The sequence below is a fragment of the Carassius carassius genome, chromosome 37 (genome assembly GCF_963082965.1).
Source record: "Carassius carassius chromosome 37, fCarCar2.1, whole genome shotgun sequence".
Taxonomy (NCBI): Eukaryota; Metazoa; Chordata; class Actinopteri; order Cypriniformes; family Cyprinidae; genus Carassius; species Carassius carassius.
The window spans coordinates 5,067,742-5,089,579 of NC_081791.1; the positions used below are offsets into that span (position 1 = coordinate 5,067,742).

The window sequence follows — 21,838 nt, forward strand, 5'->3', positions numbered from 1 at the left end:
GTAATCCGTTAAAAACCATTAAGTATTGCATCAAAACCCTTTAACTGTCAATTCCTAAAGTGAGCTATAACTTAAGGTTTGGAAATCGTAACATTAAGAGAAACACGGGGGGAGGGGGGAGTCAACAATATATCGCGGAACAGAGAGGGCACTGACAACATGCTGACAGACAGGACATTAACATTACCAGCTTACTTTTAATATGAAACAAAGTCTCATTTGGTTATTTCACCTTTCAAATGTGTTCATTTTTTAAAGAAATGTAAACAATAAATACCGTTTTGTGGCTCTTGAATGTGTCGAACAGATCGCTGTAAGTTAGATCATCAGTTAAAAACTAACTGATCGTCTCTTGCTTCTAGTTAATTTATAGCATCAAAATCAAATAAACCACATAAATGAACATAACAAAGAATGTTGTTTGACTACAAAAAGATGTCTGTACACTCCGTTTTTCAAGTTCAAATCCTCCATGTTAATCTACTATGAGATCGCCTGTCAAACTCCCGCGAAGGCTTTTTGTGTGTGTGTGTGTGCGTTTTGCGTGTCTATGGCAACAACAGACTTTAAACGGGAATACAGAATCACTGTCGTAAAAGTACCGGTACACACATTTAAAATCAGCGCGCGCGCGCGTGTGTGTGTGTGTGTGTGTGTGTGTGTAAAACTGCCACTGGAGAAAAAAATAAATAAATAAAAAAAATAAATCCCTACCGACCAATGACCTCAACTGACAACCAACCGGAACCAAACTTTTTTTTTTTTTAGGCCTCAGGTGGAATATGTTTATATAGTCTACCACATATATTTATTTTACATATAGGCCTACAAGCTATTTTATGTTTTACAGTCATTTACTTCTAAAATTCATCGAAGGCATTATTTCAAGTCGTTTGCATGAAGACAGAAGCATGCAGGTAAATAATGAGCCCAGATTGCAGTTGCATCCTGAGTGTTTATTGTTATTGTCTGGTACCTGCATTTCTGCAAGGACGCTGGAAACCCATCAGAGTATCTTGCATAGGTCTCTGGTGCCCATGTCAAATGTTTGAAACAGTCGGCACATCATGAAAACCATGCAGAACAGTGAAAGGCACAATCACCATAGATATCATGATACACCAATCATTTTTTATACTCTATTTGTACTTTGTTACTAAGGTGAACATCTCTTCTATTAACAATATGAGGAAAAAATACAAGCATATTTATTTTTGTAGTCTTTTCTCGTTTCATGTTTTCAGTCAACCCTTCCTTAAATCACAAATAACTATCGCTATGAGGCCTAATGGATATCATTCTAGTCCCAAAAATTAAATGAATCACACACACACACACACAGAAAAGTAACACAGAGTATACATTGCCCAGCTGTTGCGCTGAACAGCAGCGGTGGATCTGTTCAGAGGGCAGAGATCACTGAATGTATGTTCATTATGCGATATTGCCGTGTCCACTTCATCTAACATGTATAACCAATGCAAATAGAAGACGAGCATCAAGTGGACGATGTTAAGGACCCTTGTAAGGCTACAGGGCTTTGGATTTTCCTAGATACACCAATGACATTCGTACTGCACTCTCTGTGGAGTCAATATAATGTAGAAACAGTCAGTTTCAAATGAAAACATAGAAATAAAAGCATATTTAGATTTACATTATAGTTACATTATGTTGTTAATAGATAGCTTTAGATAGCTTACTATGATAATAGCTTTACAGATTTTGGCAGGTGATAGGAAAGACTACAAGAAGAACCCTTAAAATGATTCCACATTAATCTGACCGAAGAATAAAAGAAAATTGCATGTAAAATCAAATCCTGTTAATGCAAAAGAGCTCTATGGTGGTACTGACAGCATGGCAAACGTTGGTTCCTATCATAAAATACCCAATAAGAACATGTACTCAAGTTTTTGGAGCAACATATGGTTAAACGATACCATGAAAACTGGAAGGTGATGTTTCAAAATGAAAATAATGCAAACACTGAACTGTAAATAGTTTGCAATTACATACATTTGAATGCAACTTTACCTCTTAATGTAGCTTTTTTTTCTCCAACTCATGCATGTTGGCATCTCATTCAACATTGCAAACGAAACGGCATACTGCTAAATACCATGATTCTCCATAAAACGTAAGACAGTGCAAACTTCTCAAAGTCTCAAAATATGTACAAACAGTCATAATTATATACTTTAAGCACCATTGTTAGTCTATTCATTACTGAATACACATGTAAGATAGATCACAACGTGGTGGATGCATTTCCTGTAAATGTGCCGAGAGTATTCGCTGACTATCAAGGAAGAGCACAGTTTAGGATTCAACGTATGCGTTCGTGTAAGTGCATGTGTGCTGGGTCCATCAAAAGAGAGACGCTGACCCAGCAACCGCTGACAGACATCAGAATACAAGAAAGATGTAAAGCACAATCGTACAATCAGTATTTAAGAGGTATGATGAAATGCAAATAATGACATTATCTGAAAAACGGTTGTTTTGAGAAACAGAGAAATGGTCATGGGAGACGTTTTCATTTGTTGTCTCTGTGGGCACAGTTATTTCACACACAGTGCAAGCATTAAGTGCTGGACAGGGGAACTTTCAAGCTACACTGAAAGCTTTGCAGTGGACAAGCATATGGAGCATCTGGTCAATCTCACAAAAACTTGACATATTGCATCCCAAAATCTAAAGTAACTATATTTTGCAGATTATGGAATTCACCAAACAGTAATCCTCCATGAAGCAAATAAAGAGTCACAATCGATACTATTCTGCACATTCTATAAGCAATTGTATCCATAATCTACGGCAACCTCTCCTCAGCTCTATAAGCTGATCTGTAAAGACATTGCACATTGCCCCGATACTCCTGCGATTGCTTCCTAATAGATTAGATGTTGACAGGGAAGCTATCATGTCAGCTTTAGCTCATGTCATGTTTTACGGAAATGCTAAATGGCTATATCCCTAAAAGATCATTGAAAAAGAATAATTATTTTTCTTAGTAATATTTTGTTATTGTTATATGAGTACTATCCATGATGGACTCCTCTGTCAGTTTACCTGAAGGTTCGGTTTCAAAATCTAGTGAGCTAGATACCTTGAGAAGCTGCCTCAAGAGACATAAATAAAAAAATATATTAATAGAGTTTGATGGTAGCATGTTGCCTTTTTGGTACTGAACGAATTACTAAATACACAAGCGTTTTGATGCTTACAGTTGATTCAAATAGAATTTAATATTACCATGTTGCTAAGCTAAGGCAAGGCAATGCTCTAATAAGCTCAAACTATCATAGCACATCTAAATATTGTTTGTAAATATCTATTTATAAATGCACTGGGGTATGTTTTCCCATTCAGACTATGTATAAAATTGACAGTGCCCACTTTCTCCACCATCTAGAATTGATTTCTTCTTTTTCTTGGATGGATACTGCCTTGTTTCCTAAATGCTGTTTAGGTGTACTAGGTTTAGGAACAGAGGTCATTCAAAAGCAAGCAATTAAATGAAATTGTTTGGGAGTTGAATTACTTTTGAAAGTTAGCACCACTATGCTGAAAATCAGGCAGCAACATCTGCTTTGAAATGACCTCTTAACAAACAATTCTGGCTAGATTTGTCTTAATCTGCAAACTCTCAACTGCATGTATCTGCTAACTATTCTTGCTCACACTTTATCTACATACTTTTCATTCTTGCTGTCTTAAAGAGAACTTTTCATTGCTGTAGTAGCTTTTTGTTCTCTTAGTGTGACGTGATCTTAGGATCATATTTCTATGAAGCATTCAGTGGTTGGATTTTTGATAATTTAACCTGATTATGTTTCAACGAATAGTGTCAATGTACCTGAAGTGTCATTGTTATACATTTAAAGGGGTGTATGTAAAGATAAATAGTTTACACATGTCTCCTTTTCAGCTACACACCCAGATAGGGAAACTGATTTAGGTGTTATTGGAGGTGCATGGCCATTTAAGCAAATACATTAATCGTCTTAGAGTAATTGTGCTTGGTAGTGGGTTTTTCAGATAAGAATGAAAAGAGGATAAACTGGCTTGTGCTCAACGACAAACCTGATTAATATGAAAATGAATAACATTATGGATATAACCAGTAAAAGCAAAAGGAGAACTTGAGAAGGTAGGGGATTCGTTGGGAGGTGTGGGTTTTCTTGGGGTGGGTTAAAATGCCCTCAATGTAAACTTTAATGCATCAGTGGCTGAAGTTGCGCTGGCACGGTTGGTGCAGGAAGGAGTTGCGGGTGTGGGTCGCGCGCCGTTGCACCTGTTCACGCACACGGTTTTGACGCTGCATGCGGTTGCGAGCCAGTTGGCGACGCTCAGTGCGGGCTTTGGCCCTCTGGACCCTGGAGACCTGGGTGACTTTAGCCAGGGCCCCTGCCTGTGCGGCTGCTCCTCGGGACACCCGTGTGGGCATGCTGCTCCTGGCCATTACGGGTGCTGCTGATTCAGACATCCTGCTGGAACAGTGCAGATAGGAGGAGGAATGGGAAGCATTGGAGTGAGAAGCAAATGGACAGAATGGAGTGTTAATGAAAAAAGATAAGATGGAAGACAAAATTAAAAAAAAGATTTTCCTATTCAGTCAGGGGTGTCCAGTCCTGCTCCTGGAGAGCCAAAGCCCTGCAGAGTTCATCTCTAGTTCGCTCCAACACACCTTGATCAGCTAACTCAGGTGTGTTTAACTGGTGAAGGAGATCAACTCTGCAAGAGGCCAATGAGGACCAGGACTAGACACTCCTGGTGTAAGTGCTGACATATCCTAGTTCCTTTCCTGTTCCTGAAAAAACGATGTCCTGCATAGTTTAGCTCCAACCAACCCCAACACAAACACGCTTGCCTAAAGGTTTCTAGTGAGTATAAAGATCTTGTTTAGTTGGTCTAGGTGTGTTTAATTAAGGTTGATAAACTCTGCAGGAAAGTGGCCCTCCAGGAATTGATTTGGACACCCCTGTCTTACAATTTTTTATTACTTACAGATGTTGAATGGTTTATAGATGAACAACAACAGTAATTAACAGCCAATTTAAGTGGTCAGTTTTTGTCAGTTAGGAATGTCTGATCTTCATGATAAAGATAGTATTATTGCAGGGTACATTTAAGAGGCAGTGTACCAAATTTTGTAAACAATCATCCACCAGGTGGTACTATAATTCGTGAATTTCTAATAGGCTATGTCTGAAAGCTTGGATATGGCAATGGATATGCAGACAGCATTTTCACATGAAAGTACCCCCATAACTGATTTTGAACAGGTAGCTTTATAGTTTAATGATCTACAACATACAGATGCCGCGTTTCCACCGAAATCACCCGGAACATTTGTACCAGGAACTTTTTTTCCCAGGAACTTTTTCCCCCCAGACCTGTTGCTTTCTGCGTTTCCACCACGGTGTAAAGTACCGGGAAGATTAGGCAAATAGACTGGTGACGTAGGTCTGCACGCGTTTCTCAATACAAAGTACGCTGATTTTGGACGTTCATCCTCGGTAGTTCAGACTTTGTGCATTCGACTCGGGAGTGTTCGCGTGGAGCTCACCGTCTCTGAGATCGGCGAAACACATTTTTAAATAGGCGCTCTCTTTATAAATAAACCACAGATTTGAGTTTTAAACAACTACATTCTCGCCTGAAATACTTTTAAAATTACATTTCATAACACAATAACAGTAATATTTTGAAAATGTTGATCCGAATAAATGGTGGTTGAACTCAACCAATGCTGCGTGAACTCAACCAATCAGGATGTTTAGCGGCCAAGTCCCGCCCCCGAAAGTTCCAGAACTTTGAAAAAGTACCACCTCGCCAGCAGGGACTTTCTGAGGGACATTTTTTACCCGGAACTTTATTTAGTTCCTGGTTCCTGCGGTGGAAACACACCGAGTACCATGCCAAAGTCCCTAGTTCCTGGGTAAAGATCCTGCGGTGGAAACGCGGGAAGATACTCCGATATCACCAGACTCTGGTGATAACTAAGCAGATTTTTAATAATAGTAGTACAAGTTACTTGTTAGAAATGACATCAAAAGTGGGAAAGTGGGTCAAAAACTGACAACCAACTACATCTTTCAGACACCATATTTATTTTTTAGCTATACTGTCACGAAATAGAATGCATAAAATCGTGGGATATCATAGGCAGTGAAGGATATATCTGAGCTGCCTTTAGAAAACGATCACATGAAGGTATCACAGCAGACTGGATGTGACATGATAATTGGATTCGGACATGCCTTGTTGCTTTCTTATCTCTGTATGCTGGCTACGTCTTTCAGATGTATTGCCATATTATGTACTAACTAGGCCAGGTCTAGGCAACTCTGGTCCTTGAGATCCACTTTCCTGCAGAGTTTAGCTCCAACCTTGATCAAACTGACGTGACTTTAGCTTTCTTGTAATCCTGAAGACCTTGATTAGCTTGTTCAGGTGTTCGATTAAGGTTGGAGCAAAACTCATAAACTGCATTTCCGTTACCCTTCAAATACGCCTATTGGAAAGACGTCAATTTTAAGAAAACTCCCATATATTGCAAAAAAAAAGTTTTTCAGGAAATTAGATAAATTATTATTTTACAAATTGCAATGGAAACTGTTATTTCGCATTTACAGGTCATCTGGCGTACATAAGTCACATGATCATTTTTTTATGTACTATGATCTCAAAGAAACCCCTCATATGTGGCCGCTCTCAAGTATAAGGGGCTTTTCTTGTCATTAATGCATGGATAACCTCTTTAATACACTGCATTACAGCTCCGACACGGCCACTGGAGCTGATCGTGGCCACTCTAATCAATGATTGTGTTCATACCAGCTGCACCACGGCATGTTTCAGAAGTATCCCAAAAGCGTCACTCTGCACTTCTTCTCTTAAAATACACGCCTACATCTCCTTCGATTAAAAATAATGGCTATAACGGTGGCTGCAATATACGTAAACCTACCATGAATTATTGCGAGAGGAAAAAAATTACATTTAGTCACATAACATGGAAACAATTGAAACGTCGTCATTTTGCAGTGTTTTTTTAATCAATATATATAAAATATTGCACAAATCTGTAATGGAAATGCACCTATAGAACCCCTGAACCCAACAAAATGTCAACACCAGCAAGCAATAAATCAATATGTGTTAATCCAGGGTTGTCCAAACTTGGTCTTGGAGGGCCTTCAGAGTTTACCTTCTGCTTGACTCAACACACCTGCCTGCAAGTATCCAGTTTTCCCAGTAACGCCTTGATTAGCTGGTTCAGCTGTGTTTAACTGGGGATTGGAGCTTGCATTCTTCTCACTGCAGAAAAGAGCGTAAACAGCAGAAGTGAAATGTACCTGACACTGCCAGCCAGGCTGGTGGTGCTCTCTTCCACCGCAGGGAGAGGGCCAGCGGAGACGTACACAGACATGCTGGGGTGCTCGATGAGGAGGTCCTCCATGGGGCTGGCCTCCGCCGTGGCTCCCTCTGCAGTAAAACAGGGCGGAGGGGTGACAAACCAGCTCTCATCCATGCTGCAGGAACATGATCCCCGCTCGCTTAACAACACATTCACTTCTACTGAATCAAGGTGAGAGAAGGAGGTGGGATCAGGAGGAGAGCAGATGGGAGGGGAGGGAGCATGTGCTGCCTGTATCCTGCCTGATCTAGTCCTGCGGTTTCTGCAGGTGGGAGGAGAGGGGCTGCATATCTGAGATGCATGACATTCACTGCGGGGACGGGCACATGCTACTGATGCTGCCTCTGGCCCATCCTCACCTTCAGTGAAGTAGGAAGTGATAGAAGACAGAAACAGGGTGTGTTTCCAGAATATGAAAGGTTTGGTTGAAGCCATGCGAATGGGGGATACCAGTACCATGAGCACACATACCAATAAAAGGAATTCATTCAAATATGGACAAATGAGAAGGGATACAAAAACAACAGAAAAACATAGAAAATACTACCATTAGTTGCTTTAAAGCCCTTTTAAGTCACAACAACTTGGTTCCAAAACCTAACATAATGGCAGTCAAAAGAGAGAACGAGGTCAAATTTACTGTCCCTCCCATAGACGCTACATTAGAAACACCCTCCCTTTAGCGTTAACCATTTTTTTCGTTTTGTTTTTTTTGTCATTTGATGCAAATGTAATACAATACAAAGAATAGTGTTATAAATGTACATACATTAAAAAAATACAAATTTGAAAAACTTTAGAGGATTCATGATGCTGTTTAAGCTTTCCATGGAGACTGCTATCCATGCTTTCACTACCTCTCGCCTGGATTATCCCTTTATTTTGGTATATATGTCCTAAATGGCATGCTTACAGGTTGTTCAGAATGCTGCGGGAAGGAACATTTTTATCATACTAGCCCCTTTCTGAGATCTCTTCACTGGCTTCTGATTAATTTTAGAATTGAGTTTAAAATTGTATTACTGGTGTATAAATCATTAAATGACTTGGCACCTTCTTACATGTCCGATCTACTTCAACTGTACTCTCCCACCAGAGGCCATGGACCCAAAGGTAAACTCCTGCCGATACCCAGAACCCGGCTAAAATCGAGCGGAAACTGAGTCTTTTGAAGTGGCTGGCCCGACACTGTGGAACAAGCCCCTACTCTACAGTATATTAGATCGGCTTACACTTTGTCTGAGTTCAAGTCATGTCTCAAAATATTTTTATTCTGTGTTGCTGTTAGATTATAAGAATGTTCGTTTTACTGTTTTGCTGCTATCAGTGTACTTAACCTTTTTTAATTTGATCTTTCCTGTACAGCACTTTGGTCTTATAAATGTGCACTATAAATAAACTAAACTTAAACTGATGATTGTTGAACGTGTCAACATAGTTATGTATAAAGGGTCCACGGGACACAGTATTGCTACACTTACTTGACCATTGGGGACAGTTGGGAGGGACTATCGCAAATAATGGCTAAAGAGGGGGATTGTCATGGGAATTACACACTTCACCAAACCTCAGAGCCCAGGGGTTGATAGATTTACCTGTTTAAACCAGATTACAATTTCAGGTAGTTTTTCTATCTTGCTTAGGCATATGCTAGTGCCAATAGCCTAGCCATAGTGCTGTCAAACGATAAATCATGATTAATACTCTCTCTTACTTCGCGTCCTGTCTACTTTTGGGGAAAAAGAAAAACTTGCTCAGGAATATTTGCTGTACTCATATTCATACTACAGTGAACATATTTAATGCTTTCAAATCACATGTAGTAGCTGCTAGACAGTATGCGATTTCGTATTCGTCATCCTTTCCTATTAAAATGCTTGTTATGGATGCGAAAACGCAGAAAATCGAACCTGAAAGTTTCTGTGGCAGTGTGTGTAAACATGATTGCCACAACGTGAGGTCGTGTTTTTTTTAACAAGAATTACGGACTGTGTGCAGTAACCTTATGATGGTAGTTGAACTGAAATAAAAAAATATGCTAATTTCTTTGATTTTTATGTTCACCATTAGCACCATTTACATTCTTTGAGTTATTCTATGCTGTATGACACATTTTGAACTCAACGACACATGAAATTGAGCTGTGCAGCTAAAAGTATTTATATTTACATTCAAAGAGTTTGTTTTGGGCCTTAGAGTATCACATCTTTAGCTTAGCAAAATGCTATTTTTAGCATTTGATGATTGATGTGGGCTTTGCCTGAGGATTGCTATTTGCATGTTATGCATACATGAGTGTTAAAACAGCTGGTGGCTATGAAAAGCATTTCAGACCGGGTTCCATGGTGTTTGTGATGATGATGCCTCACAAGCTGCCAGTTAACTGGGTTTTGGAACCAAGCCAATGTTTTCCACATTCATAAAGATTAATTCATTACATTCAGTAGATTTTTGCCTTTTTACTCTGACATACTCTTCAAACCTGAAACTAACTTAAATATAATTATTTTCTTGCCTTTATTTTGTAAACTGTATAAATGTAGGTCCCATTAGAGGCAGATGTTTTTGTTGTTTGTGATGGACACTCACCGTGCAGACTGACCAGGAGCCATCCCTCTTCATCAGCCTCAGATACACAGGGCTTTGGTCCCTTCAGATCTGGAGTAACTTCTTCCTCGCTTCCAAAGAACAAACTGGTGAACCGCTGGAACATGGCTGCCTCGGAGGTCAAAGGTCACAGTTTTTTTCCCTGAGGGATAGCTGCCTTAGAAGGTTTTTTTTTTTTAAATAGCTGTTTAATTAACTAAAGAGGCTAGTTTTTTGTATTTTTTCAGTGATGTAACAGATGGCAGGTTGATCACAGGTGTACTGGCCTTTTTTGAGTCTACAGAGAAGGCGCAATATAATATAAGGTCTCACTTGGTGCAGAGATCTACATTTGACAAAGACAGAAAAAAAGAAGAACAGAACTGGTCAAGAAAACCATATCATAAAATAAAACTTAAAAAAAACAACATAAAAATAACATGTAGGAACCTCTAGATCAACAGATTTAGTGGCACTATGAGTATGAATATGAGTAATGTGACATAATGGGGAAGTCGTGGCCTAGTGGTTAGAGTTTGACTCTAGGGTTGTGGGTTGAGTCTCGGGCCGGCAATACCACGACTGAGGTGCTCTTGAGCAAGGCACTGAACCCCCAACTGCTCCCCGGGCGCCGCAGCATAAATGGCTGCCCACTGCTCCGGGTGTGTGTGTGTGTGTGTGCAAATGCATTTAACCCCACTTTGGATGGGTTAAACGCAGAGCACGAATTCTGAGTATGGGTCACCATACTTGGCTGATTGTCAAGTCACTTTCACTTAATAATTTGGTTTATTAATAATTTACACACGCACACACACACACACACACACACACACACACATATATATAGTGCTGTCAAGCGATTAATCGTGATTTAAACTTGTATCCAAAATAAAAGTTTTTGTTTACATAATGTGTGTGTACTGTGTATATTTATTATGTGCATATATAAAAACAAGCACATGTATACATTTAAAAATGTCATTTATATATTAAATTTATAAACAATATAAAATAAAAGAATATAAATGTATATACATGTAAATATTTTCTAAATATATACTGTATGTGTGTATTTATATATACATACTAAATACACACATACACACAGAGAGAATTGGTGTTTAGGGTGAAAATATACTTTATGATAAAATTGATGAAAATACTCATAATGGTCCTAAACATGCTACATTCTTTTAAATGCAATCTTTTTATCTTGTAATTTTAGGTTGAAATATGACTGGAATATGGATATGAAATATAACCAGTATCTATCTCTCTGTTCATCCATGTCATCAATTACATTTCAATGATTTTAAATTAATTGTTCCTGTAGCTCAATAGGTAGAGCATTGGGGGTTCGATTCCCGGGGAACACATGATAGGTAAAAAATAGATAGCCTGAATGCACTGTAAGTTGCTTTGGATTTTTTTGCATCTCATTCACTGAACTGGAAAAAAAAAGTCCCAATGGCTCCCCTGCAGGCGGGCTTTAACCACCCGTCAGTGGGCGGGGCTTCAGATGCGCAGCCCTGCGTGGGGGTGACGTCACAGGCGCAACTGACCCCGCCCTCGAAGACTAGCGGACAGAGTATGAACAACAGAAAGGAAGCAGGGTCATTTTAACAGAAATCAGCAAAAACAACCCCGTTTATGATCTATGGCTTTAGCAACAAGATATAAAAACAACCCCCCCCCCCCCCCCCCAAGATAAACCGAATGCATTCACCAAAAACGCGTTTAATTAATTAAAATGAATTTATCGTTCGTCTGACAGATACTGCTTGAAAAACAACACCGAATCCTGTTTACAGATGAATCCAAGGCAACCGTGGTCATATATTTTTGAAAAACGGCAAAGAAAAAAGCATAACAGCAGTGAACAGGAGCATTTAATGCTGAGAGAGAGAAAGAGAGAGAGAGAGAGAGAGAGAGACAGACAGAGACAGAGAGAGAGAGAGAGAAGGGTCACAGCAATGACAGCTCGGATCAGGGTATTACCAGCTCTCAGATCACTCATATAACCACATCAGCTCTAAAAACCACAATCTCTTCAGTGATAGAGCGGCTTTCATCGAGATCCGACGGTTTGTGACGAGGTGCTTGTCCATAACGCTAAAGATCAGAGATCAAAAACACTGCAACAAAACGTCGACTTGAACACAATATTGTAATGAATGCGATTTTAAAACCACATCGACTGGCCTCGGTCTCTGCTGTGAAAACGATCTGTCACGAGAGTAATGATGATGATGTCGTATGACAAGAATGACAACAGAATAAAGCACTGTTCATACAGATCCATTTATGGAGCATCTACAGTTTTTGGCAGCTCTTATTAGCGCTTGCTTTCTTCGAGGCAGGTCTAAACGAGTCCAGCTTCAACAGACGGACTAATAAATTATAAAACAGAAGAGAGGCAGCGTCTTACCTGTCTTAGATGCAAAATTTGTTGTAAAGTTGTAAACGCAACGACCACACAATAAAAAACACAAAAATCTTAAAGCATAGCTTTAGGTGTTCTTTTTGTATGAGGTAGTAATTTCACAAAAAAAAAGAAAAAGTACTTCTTCTTAGAAGAAATCTGCGTGTAAATGTTGTTTTACACGTCGCTTCAGCCGTAGCATCTGCAGCTTGTGTGTGTTTGTGATGTTATTGCTTCGCCCAGCTGATCCGCAGATCACAATACAGACCGCGTACAAACAGCTGATTGAGTGACGTCACGGCGCTCGTAGCAACGACCTGGCCCCGCCCACTGCGGCCGCGGCACCAATCAGAGGTTTACACCAGAGTGAAGCGGATAGTGTGTCATCGACGTCATTGTAGTTTAAAAGATCGCTTATGAAATCGAATAAGTTTACACCTAGCCTTAAAGCGGACAGCTACTAGAATAGCTTGCGTTGTTTTATTTTGCATAGAATAATGCTGAAAAAGAACAAGGTTATTAGATACACATCTCTTCCATCTTTATTTGACCCCCTAACTTAAGCACTCACTATTGTAATTATATTCTTAAAAAAACTAACTAGCTTTCTAATCTTTTTTTATTCTATCTGTTTTCTTTTATTTATTATACAATTAACAAAAAAAAAAGACCTCTAACACTAGCTTGCTCTGTTCTATCTGTTGTCTTTTTATTTATTATATTATTTAAAATCCCATGCTACGTGTACGGTGTTAACCTAACTGAGACTTGTTTTAGCACTTATATATCATTGCTCTTCTGTTGATTTTGATTGCTTCCACTGTCCTCATCTGTAAGTCGCTTTGGATAAAAGTGTCTGCTAAATGAATAAACGTACAAGTAAATGTAATTATTAAGATGTTTCAACTTTGCTAGATAAAAATAATTATATTAACTGTGTAAAGTCGTTAAAACTGTAGAGTCAGAGTTGTGTATATGGACTGATTTCACAGGCTTTATATTATATGTAACCCTGGACCACAAAACCAGTCAGATGTATATGTCACATTATCGATGAATAAACAATCTTTCATTGATGTATGTTTTGTTAGGAGGACAAAATTTATCTGTATGGAACATGATCTTTACTTAATATCCTAATGATTTTTGTCATAAAACAAAAAAGGATAATTCGACCCATACAGTGTATTGTTGGCTGTGCACCTGTGCTGTGACTGGTTCTGTGCTCCAGGGTCACAGATTGTCATTGCCTTTGGCTGGTCTGAGATGCCTGTTTGAAATATGTCCCTGGTACTGCAGGTAATATGATGGTGTTATGTGAGCTCTGTCTCTTTAAACAGTGTTTTTAAATATTGGCTGTCCCTCCCTCTCCACATTCCTGCTATGGGGGTGGGACTTAGACATGAGCAACCAATCACAATTCCTGGTCTGAAAACTGACATGTCAGCAACCTATGGGTATTTGGAAAGCCCTTGAAGTTTGACTGGCGTTTTTAACCTTCAGGATCTTTAGATAGTAACTCGTATTATTTTTATTTGCATATTTGTTCTAACACTAGCAGACATGTAATAATTGTATGGTGATTAAACATTACTAGACAATATTAGCAATACAATTTTTAATTGAATGTATTTTAGGATTATAGGAGAGACACATTTACAGATCAGGATATGGTAAAGACTTTTTAAGTGGCCTCTTTTGATTTGGGTCAGTTTATCTAGCAGCCCAAAATCCTAGTAATCACTTAATGCACTTGTACCTAATAAAACATTTTAGCAACAGAATGTGTGTGTGTATATATATATATTCACTGCTATAGAAATTTACCCAATTATTACATCTTTTGCTTCTGCGAAACGTCTGTGAAATGTGATTTGTAGCCATTCCCACAGTCCGTATTCTAGAGATGATACTACTACATATGTTAAAACAATGACACCTTTCCCATAATTCCTGCCCTTATCTGAGTCACTGGTGACTGGTCTTCTACACCCTGGATGGGGTTGTCCTTATTAAAATAAGAACAATAAACTTGGACATGATCCTACATAAAACTGCTAGAACAATAATTAAAATTAAAATGAAAACTGAATAAGCAGAGACAAAAGCCTTCAGCATGTGCTTTTATCTCACACCTGCCCTCAGAATCAAACAGGTATGATAGGTGATATTACATATTGAGCAAGCAGTATGTTCTTGTCATTAACTGGGATGTTTCACAAGCATAAATGTTTACACAAACACACAAAAGGACTCTGCATAAACATATTGATTTTATATGATTTCACCTTGATAATAGGTCCTGCTATTGCTAATGATAATGTGCACAACAACACATAAGACAAATACAGATGAATTTGAATTTAGGGAGGCAGAACAACTGTCACAAAACTACTGTATTTAATATTTCTCTACATATATAACACATTTATCACATTTTGTCATCCATAAACATACTATCATACACACGAGTAAGCCTATTACTTTCAGAAACATTACATAATATGAACAACAAATGTCAATATAATAATCAGTCATGCCACCTGTATAAATGTTATTTATTTATATTTGTATAATTGATTCCATTCATTACAACCCAATTTCTCCTCTGAGAAGAAGAACCCCTTAAGCCACTGTATAGTTTTTAAAAAGTTCTCTAACTTTCTTGGTATAATTCAGTAAGGATTAAAAATCAACATTAAAATACAGTGTGTTTCCTGAAGTCTGTCAGGATTATGAACTGTCTGTGTTGTGTCTGTGACCCAGTTTCCCCATGTATGATTGTGTTCAATGAGTGTCACCTGTGCCTCATTATCCTGTGTATTTAAGTCCTAGTCTGTTCAGTCTGTCTCTGTCAGGTCTACTATGTTGTGTTCGTATGTCTTCTCCAGTTCCCTGTGTCGATATACCCAGTGTTTTTGGATTTATTAAAGACGATTTCGATTATCCATGGCTCTCTGTCCCTTTCCGGCAGCGATCGTGACAAAGACAATGTGGTTCTCAGCCTTTCTGCCCCGAAGGACCCCCATAAGGAAATATTCCAGGGCCCCCACAAGATGTGTTGACTTCAGAAAAGCATAAAAGTGATTCAAAACAGATTTTGCCATTGTAGTAAATTCCAATTCGTAGAAAACATATGGGAGTGGAGTAACATATAAATCTGAGGAGGAGAATGGGGTTCCTCTTATGGTTCCACATAGCACCTTTTGACACCATTGGCCTTTAAAGGTATGTGCTATACTGCTATAGCACTTAAAGTGGTTCCTGATTACAAGCCAGTGAACCACGTTTGGTGCTATTTAGCATCATTTTACTTTTTAGTGTATATTAGCACCATTTATTGCTTGTTTTGGAATCTGACAGAGCATTTGGCTCTGGAAATAGTGAAGCGTAACAAGAATCAGATGTAACAAGCATATGATCTTTATTTTATGGACCATGGTAAGAAATAAACAAAACAATGGACTTTAATTTCCCAGAATGCTTTAATTAATTAATACACACACACACACACACACACACACACTTAAATTGGAAATTTCTCCCAACCCTTGTGAAAACACAATGGTTCCTTGTTTCTTTCACAACATTGCTTTGTTTCTTTAAGCAATATCAACTTGTGACTCAACCAATAGCGTGACTTTGGGGTGGAACTAGTGTTTGGAAAACCTGTTTGGAAACCACTATTGCTGCAGAAACTTCACACCACAGCTCTAAAAGAGTCATGAACTGCCTTTGTTTTTATTTTGTACTGTTCTCTGAGGTCCCCTGATAATGTTATCAAGATTTTTGGATCAAAAACATCATAATTTCTAAGTAATAGGCTATTTTTTGTCCTGTTTTTGTCCACTCTCATCAGAAGCTCTGGAGGATAGTAGACTCAGAAGTAAACGCCACTGCTATGATTGACAGTCATCCTTCACAGATAGACACTGCAGTGATTTAAATAAAAAATGCATACATTCTCAGTACATATCAAATGATCTGAAATAACAGACAAAGCAATAGTGATCATCTTTTAGTTTCAATCTTTCTGAAAATCCCGCATTGAAGTGTGCCTTGTTTGTAAATAAATCGGCGGGAAGAAAATGAAGTGAACAAAAGACCAAGTTCTTGATACGTTCTGGATCTTCTGAAACTTACAGGATGTTTTTATTTTTTGGTTTCTCATGACCCCTTTTAAACATTCCTAGAAACATCAGATTCTTGACATGCATACATTCTGTACTTGTTTCCCAGCTATTTCCTCGAGCGTTTGTTTGGCAGGTGTTTTCTCTCAGTGGGTGAAAGTTCACAGTGCTGCGATGTTATATTTTGAACTCCAGCAGCCTGTACACAACACTTGACTGGAGTGACTGACTCTCCTCGCTCTTCATGAGGATCACACAAACCCAAGCCTAATTCTTGATAAGACTGAGGTCATTTCTGGGGCCTGCTGTTTGTCTCTGCTCTCACTCTTTATCTTTAGAGTTCACATGGAGCGTTTTCGGTCTGAGAGGGATATGATGACATGCGGTAATCTACTGTAGCTGCAAGTCTTGCATGGTGTTCTTAAAAATAAAATGGCAGATAGCTCTTTGAACAAGTCTTTGAGAAATTCACATTTTTAGAACTCATGTTGTTCCAAACATGTATGACTTTAATTTCTTCAGTAGAATATAAAATAAAATATTTTGTAAAATGTCTAATTTTGTCTAGTTTAAGTTCAAAATTCTAAATGGTGCACTCTTGAAAAAATAAAGCTCCAAAAAGTTTTTTTTCTTTTTTTTTCTTCACAGCAATGCCATAAAAATACAATTTCAGAGAACAGTTCTCCCACATGGCATATATATATATATATATGATTTATTTATTTTTTTGTGGCCAACATATATTTGAAATATATACTAAATATATGTTACAAACAGTGAAGCTCACTGAAATATGTATTTTTGAAATGGAAAATATATTTAGTTTCAACCTTCATATATCAAAATACAATTAAATATTTAAGGGACATGAAAACACATTTCCAGTCCAGTAGCCTACATTTAGGCTAAATACAAATGTGGACGGGCCTACTAGAGAAACAAAAGTAGATTTATAATTATTTAAATCATTCTTAAAATCTGTATATATTGCAATATTGCATTTTTTGGAGCATTTTAAATGGTTTTTGACAATTTTTTCTATATTTTTAAAAATATATTTTAAATATAATTTCAAAAATATACGAATGGCAAAAAATGTAATTGTCAGAAAATATATTTACGTACATATATTTTGAAACACATTTTAATATATTTACTATATTTGCAAATATAAAATATAAAAAAATTAAATAAATTAAAATGTTAAATAAAATATTTAAAATATTAAAAAATATATATTTAGTGTGAAGAACATTGTAATATAATCTAAACAACATATTTCCACTAAAAGAACCTTTTGTAGAATGGAACATTTCCATAAAGGTTCTTCATGGAGCAATCAGTTCCAATAAAGAACCTTGAGTATACTGTATAGGCTATTGCTAATATATATTTTAAAATCTGTTTATATTAATATATTTTCAGTAGGTTTTTTTCAGTTTTTTTTTTTCAGTTCAGTGCTCTTTACAAGATAAAGTTGGCATAAGTATATTTCAGACCGAAAAAAATAGCTTCATGTGCAGTGGAGTCCAATATTGTTTTCTTCAGTTTAACATGATAAAAAAGACAATAATAAAACTCTCTTTGAGTCACACTGAAGGAGGGACCTGTGTCAACTGGAATATCCCAGACACTTGAGGATGGGGTTTTTGACTTGGGCCAATAGCAACACTCAAGCCATCACCAACAACACCATAATAAATACAGGCTACATGAATAGCATAGATAATAACACTCACATTTACATCAGAAAATGCTAAAGTCTAGCTGGATTTACAAGAGCTCAAGTAGTAAAAAAAATCCATTGAGGGAAGCAAGCATAGTAGAATACAGAGGAAGAGTGAAGCAACATTTTATTATCTACTGCAGCATTTGCATAGAACTCCACTTGGGTTTGCAGCTGAGTGCTGAGACTCGAATAAACACAGATGAGAAAGACTCATTTGTGCTACTCCTGCTGCACTGTTGTCTCCGCTCGGGGGCTAAAACACTGGTTCAGTGGCTTCCTCCGAGTCCGGCCATCTGATGTGTCTACACGACTGGAACAAACGATCCCAGAGGAATGCCCTTGGCAGGAATATGAAGCACACAGAGTCTCTGGGGAATACAGAGGACCGAAAGAACAGCTTGGACAGCACTGACTTTCTCAAGACATATCTTCCTGCTCTTATCATCATGCACGATTCATCAGTGCACATTATTCTAACAAAAAACAAATAAAAGTTTGTCTTCAGCAAAATGTAATGTTCCGGTGGGACTGACGCCAGCAACTATTTTTCTTCCCCTCCCGTCCCGTCCAAACACCTGTCATATAGAGACCACGTTTCACTTTACAACTAGATTTGAGTAATGAAGCTGGCTTATTTGGCCTGTCTCATCAGTGTTCCTGCAGATCACGCACATACACACTGGCCGGTTGATGGATAGTAAGTAGAGGTGATTACATAACCTTTTTCTGTCCCGTCCTAAAATATCCTGCCCGGACCTGTGTCTCCTCTTACCCGCAGCCTTCACCTGATAACATAAGCCTGCGCTGGGAGCAGAGGTCGTGTGAAGAGACACCACAGGCCTGCAATGAAATACAGTGTGTACAAAACCTGCAGGTGAAGTGCTGCTTTAAAGGCCTCTACATTTCTAACAGGACCAAAACTTTGCTGAAGAACCTGTTGCACACAAACTATTACATGGCTTTTGACACTTCTTTAGTTCTTTTATATAATGTTACAAAAGTCCACATTCAGCTCGTGCTTCACGTGTCTTTTTGTTGTGAAATCTTTTCTGTTTTTTGTACAGTAAACGTAAGAATGATGTTAGCAACAAATTCACACAAACATTTACTGGACTGAAGCAACATTTCCTGATTATCCATTTCTCACTATTAACTAACCATTAACTATGACTTTTGCCTGAATTAACTCCTTATTTGATGCTTATTAATAGTTTATAAGGTAGTTGTTAAGTTTTGGGTATTAGGTAGGATTATGGATGTCATGCATTATATGTACTTTATAAGCACTAATAAACAGCCAATATGTTAATAATAGACAAGCTAATAAGCAACTAGTTATTAGTGTGAATTGGACCCTATACTAAAGTGTTACCAAATATACTATTGCAAAAATGTATTATTGGAGATATAGAGTGATGGCTGATATTAATGTCTGTTCATGCAAGTGGTCTGTAAAACTGTATAAAGATCTTATTGTTTTACATGACAGGCTGTCTGTTTATTTGAACTCAAATGCATAATTATGCTCAGTTTGGGCCTCTAAATAAAAAAGAGGTGCTTTTTCTCCTCAAGTATGAGCTCCATATTTTCACTATATCATACTATATGAGCTATACTATATATAATAAATATATCTAGTTTACTATTATTTCATATATAAGGCTTTAAAGGGTTAAAAACACTGTTTATTTCTGTCAGTTGTACGAGGTGTTATTGGCCCGAGGCCTAGTTAAGTATAATAAAAAATAAATACAATTCAAAATGAAGAGAAGTATTGTGGCACTTTATTGATGGATCCGATAGGAATCAAACAATAAAAACAGAACCAGCCAACTGCAGTGACAGTAGTAAAGGCAATTAAAGAAGACAACATCAGTATCAGTACTCACAGAGAGTCACCTCTAGTGCTGCCAAAGGGAAACTGCAGGCTAGACTTGAAATCATGTGACAAAACCTGAAACTAAAGCTGAAGGTGAACTCTCTGTCCTGAAAGGAAAGCGCTATGTTTGGAAGAAGCCATATGAAGAAGCTTCCAGGTGACACCATCCCTGTTGTGCTATGGGCTCGCACTTTGAAAGGAAGAACCACAAGTTTGTTTGCATTAAAGGCTGCTTTGCATATTTTGTCATTAAAATCTCAAATGCAAAGGACACATAAAATTGAGGTCCAAACCATTAAATGTCTTTTTTATTATTATGCCAGTAGGTGTTGAGTCATCAATCATCCATTCAACCAGTTCATTTAAAAACACCACCGAGTGTGTTTTGCTTCAAATCCAGAGGAATATAGACTGGTGTAATGACCTCATCTACCAGCAGGTGCAAAGCAGAAACAACCAGAAACCCTGAGCTTCGACTCTTCGCCAATCGGTGTGGAGTTAGTAGTGTACTAGTATAAACTATCCAACTGTACCTAAGTAAATATAAAGATACCTTCATAGAAACTGACTCAAGTGAAGCTAAAGTAGCTCATTAGAAAATTACTTGGTAACACTTTATATTTCACTGACCTTGTTATACATGTTACAATTACTTACCATTATAACAACAACAGTAAATTATGCATGATTACATGCAACTAAACCTAACCCTATATGAAGAGTTTAGGTGAGTCTTTGGAAAACCAGTAGCCTAATTGGCATAACAGAGATGTGATCCGAGACCCCTATGTGGGGACGGGGTGAGGCCCTGATATACTTCAAACGAAGTTCGTTTTCATTCTTTGCTTCGGGGCAAAAAGCATTTCGAAAAGGCTGAGCGATGCTATACTGTTAATGAACTTTCCAACACCCCCGCACTGCTGGAGGCAGGGTGTAGATTAATGTAAACATGAGTCACGACGCTCGCGTGTATCCCCTAAACACAACAATGATGAAATGATGAAGTGTAGGCAATCTAGGTGTGAAACGGGCACCAATGATCAGAATATTATAGACACAAGCATAATGATTACCTGCAGTTCAGAGTCAAGTATCATGTTTACAATACAAAAGAACCATAATCAGTCCTTTATGAGATGTGTGAATGGCTCATAGTCTGTAAAACTGTAGCATGATGTCGGAAAAAAAAGTATTGGAGTCTGTTACTTTATTTTTTTTTAGTGTTCATTTATTTTTTTAAACTGGATAAAATGTTTTGATAAAAACAAAGGTTTATTATTGTATATTCGTTTGGCATTTCATCTACTGAATGCCCTTTAAATTCGCTTATTGAAAGAACAACAGCAGCAGTATGGTGTAACTTTTATTTGAAACATGTATTTGGTACTTACTACCTTCTTTCTTTACTCTTTCCTTTCAGTCTTTGCATGGCTTTGGAAAACTTGCCTCGAATGTTTCTCTGCTTCGCTTTTGGCATAACTCCGGTTCGTCGACACCAAGCTTCGTTGCTATTTCTTTCTAGGAATTAAATACTGTCTCTAAATCTTTAAAGTCTGTCCGCGAGTGATCGTACAGCTGCGGATATATTTGTGCAGCTCAGCTATTCGACACTCCAGTGTATTGAGGCGATGTTGCTCTCCTTAATGACCTCTGCAGAACG

At 37.9% G+C, this 21,838-nt stretch overlaps 1 protein-coding gene across 3 annotated transcripts; it reads right to left on the reverse strand.

Moving 5' to 3' along the window:
- Positions 1-2,677: 2,677 nt before the first annotated feature.
- LOC132117874 (tumor protein p53-inducible nuclear protein 2) lies at positions 2,678-12,728 on the reverse strand. 3 transcript variants are annotated; one of them, XM_059527207.1, is made up of 4 exons: positions 12,447-12,728; positions 10,019-10,361; positions 7,368-7,788; positions 2,678-4,493 (listed from the first exon to the last, which is right to left on the reverse strand). In XM_059527207.1, the coding sequence occupies exons 2-4, from the start codon at positions 10,140-10,142 to the stop codon at positions 4,229-4,231; spliced, it is 810 nt and encodes a 269-aa protein (XP_059383190.1). In that variant the 5' UTR covers positions 10,143-10,361; positions 12,447-12,728; the 3' UTR covers positions 2,678-4,228. The 3 variants fall into 3 exon arrangements, with proteins under 3 accessions (XP_059383190.1, XP_059383188.1, XP_059383191.1); XM_059527205.1 differs by having other exon boundaries at positions 2,678-4,496; positions 12,447-12,726; XM_059527208.1 differs by having other exon boundaries at positions 2,678-4,496; positions 7,368-7,497; positions 12,447-12,723.
- Positions 12,729-21,838: the final 9,110 nt, after the last annotated feature.

Coding starts and splice junctions, on each gene's coding strand:
- LOC132117874 (XM_059527205.1), bottom strand. CDS start 10,142: ATGTTCCAGCGGTTCACCAGTTTGTTCTTTGGAAGCGAGGAAGAAGTT. Junction 7,789..10,018: donor GCTCCTGGTCAGTCTGCACG/GTGAGTGTCCAT, acceptor ACTTCACTGAAG/GTGAGGATGGGCCAGAGGCA. Junction 4,497..7,367: donor AGCCTGGCTGGCAGTGTCAG/GTACATTTCACT, acceptor GCACTGTTCCAG/CAGGATGTCTGAATCAGCAG.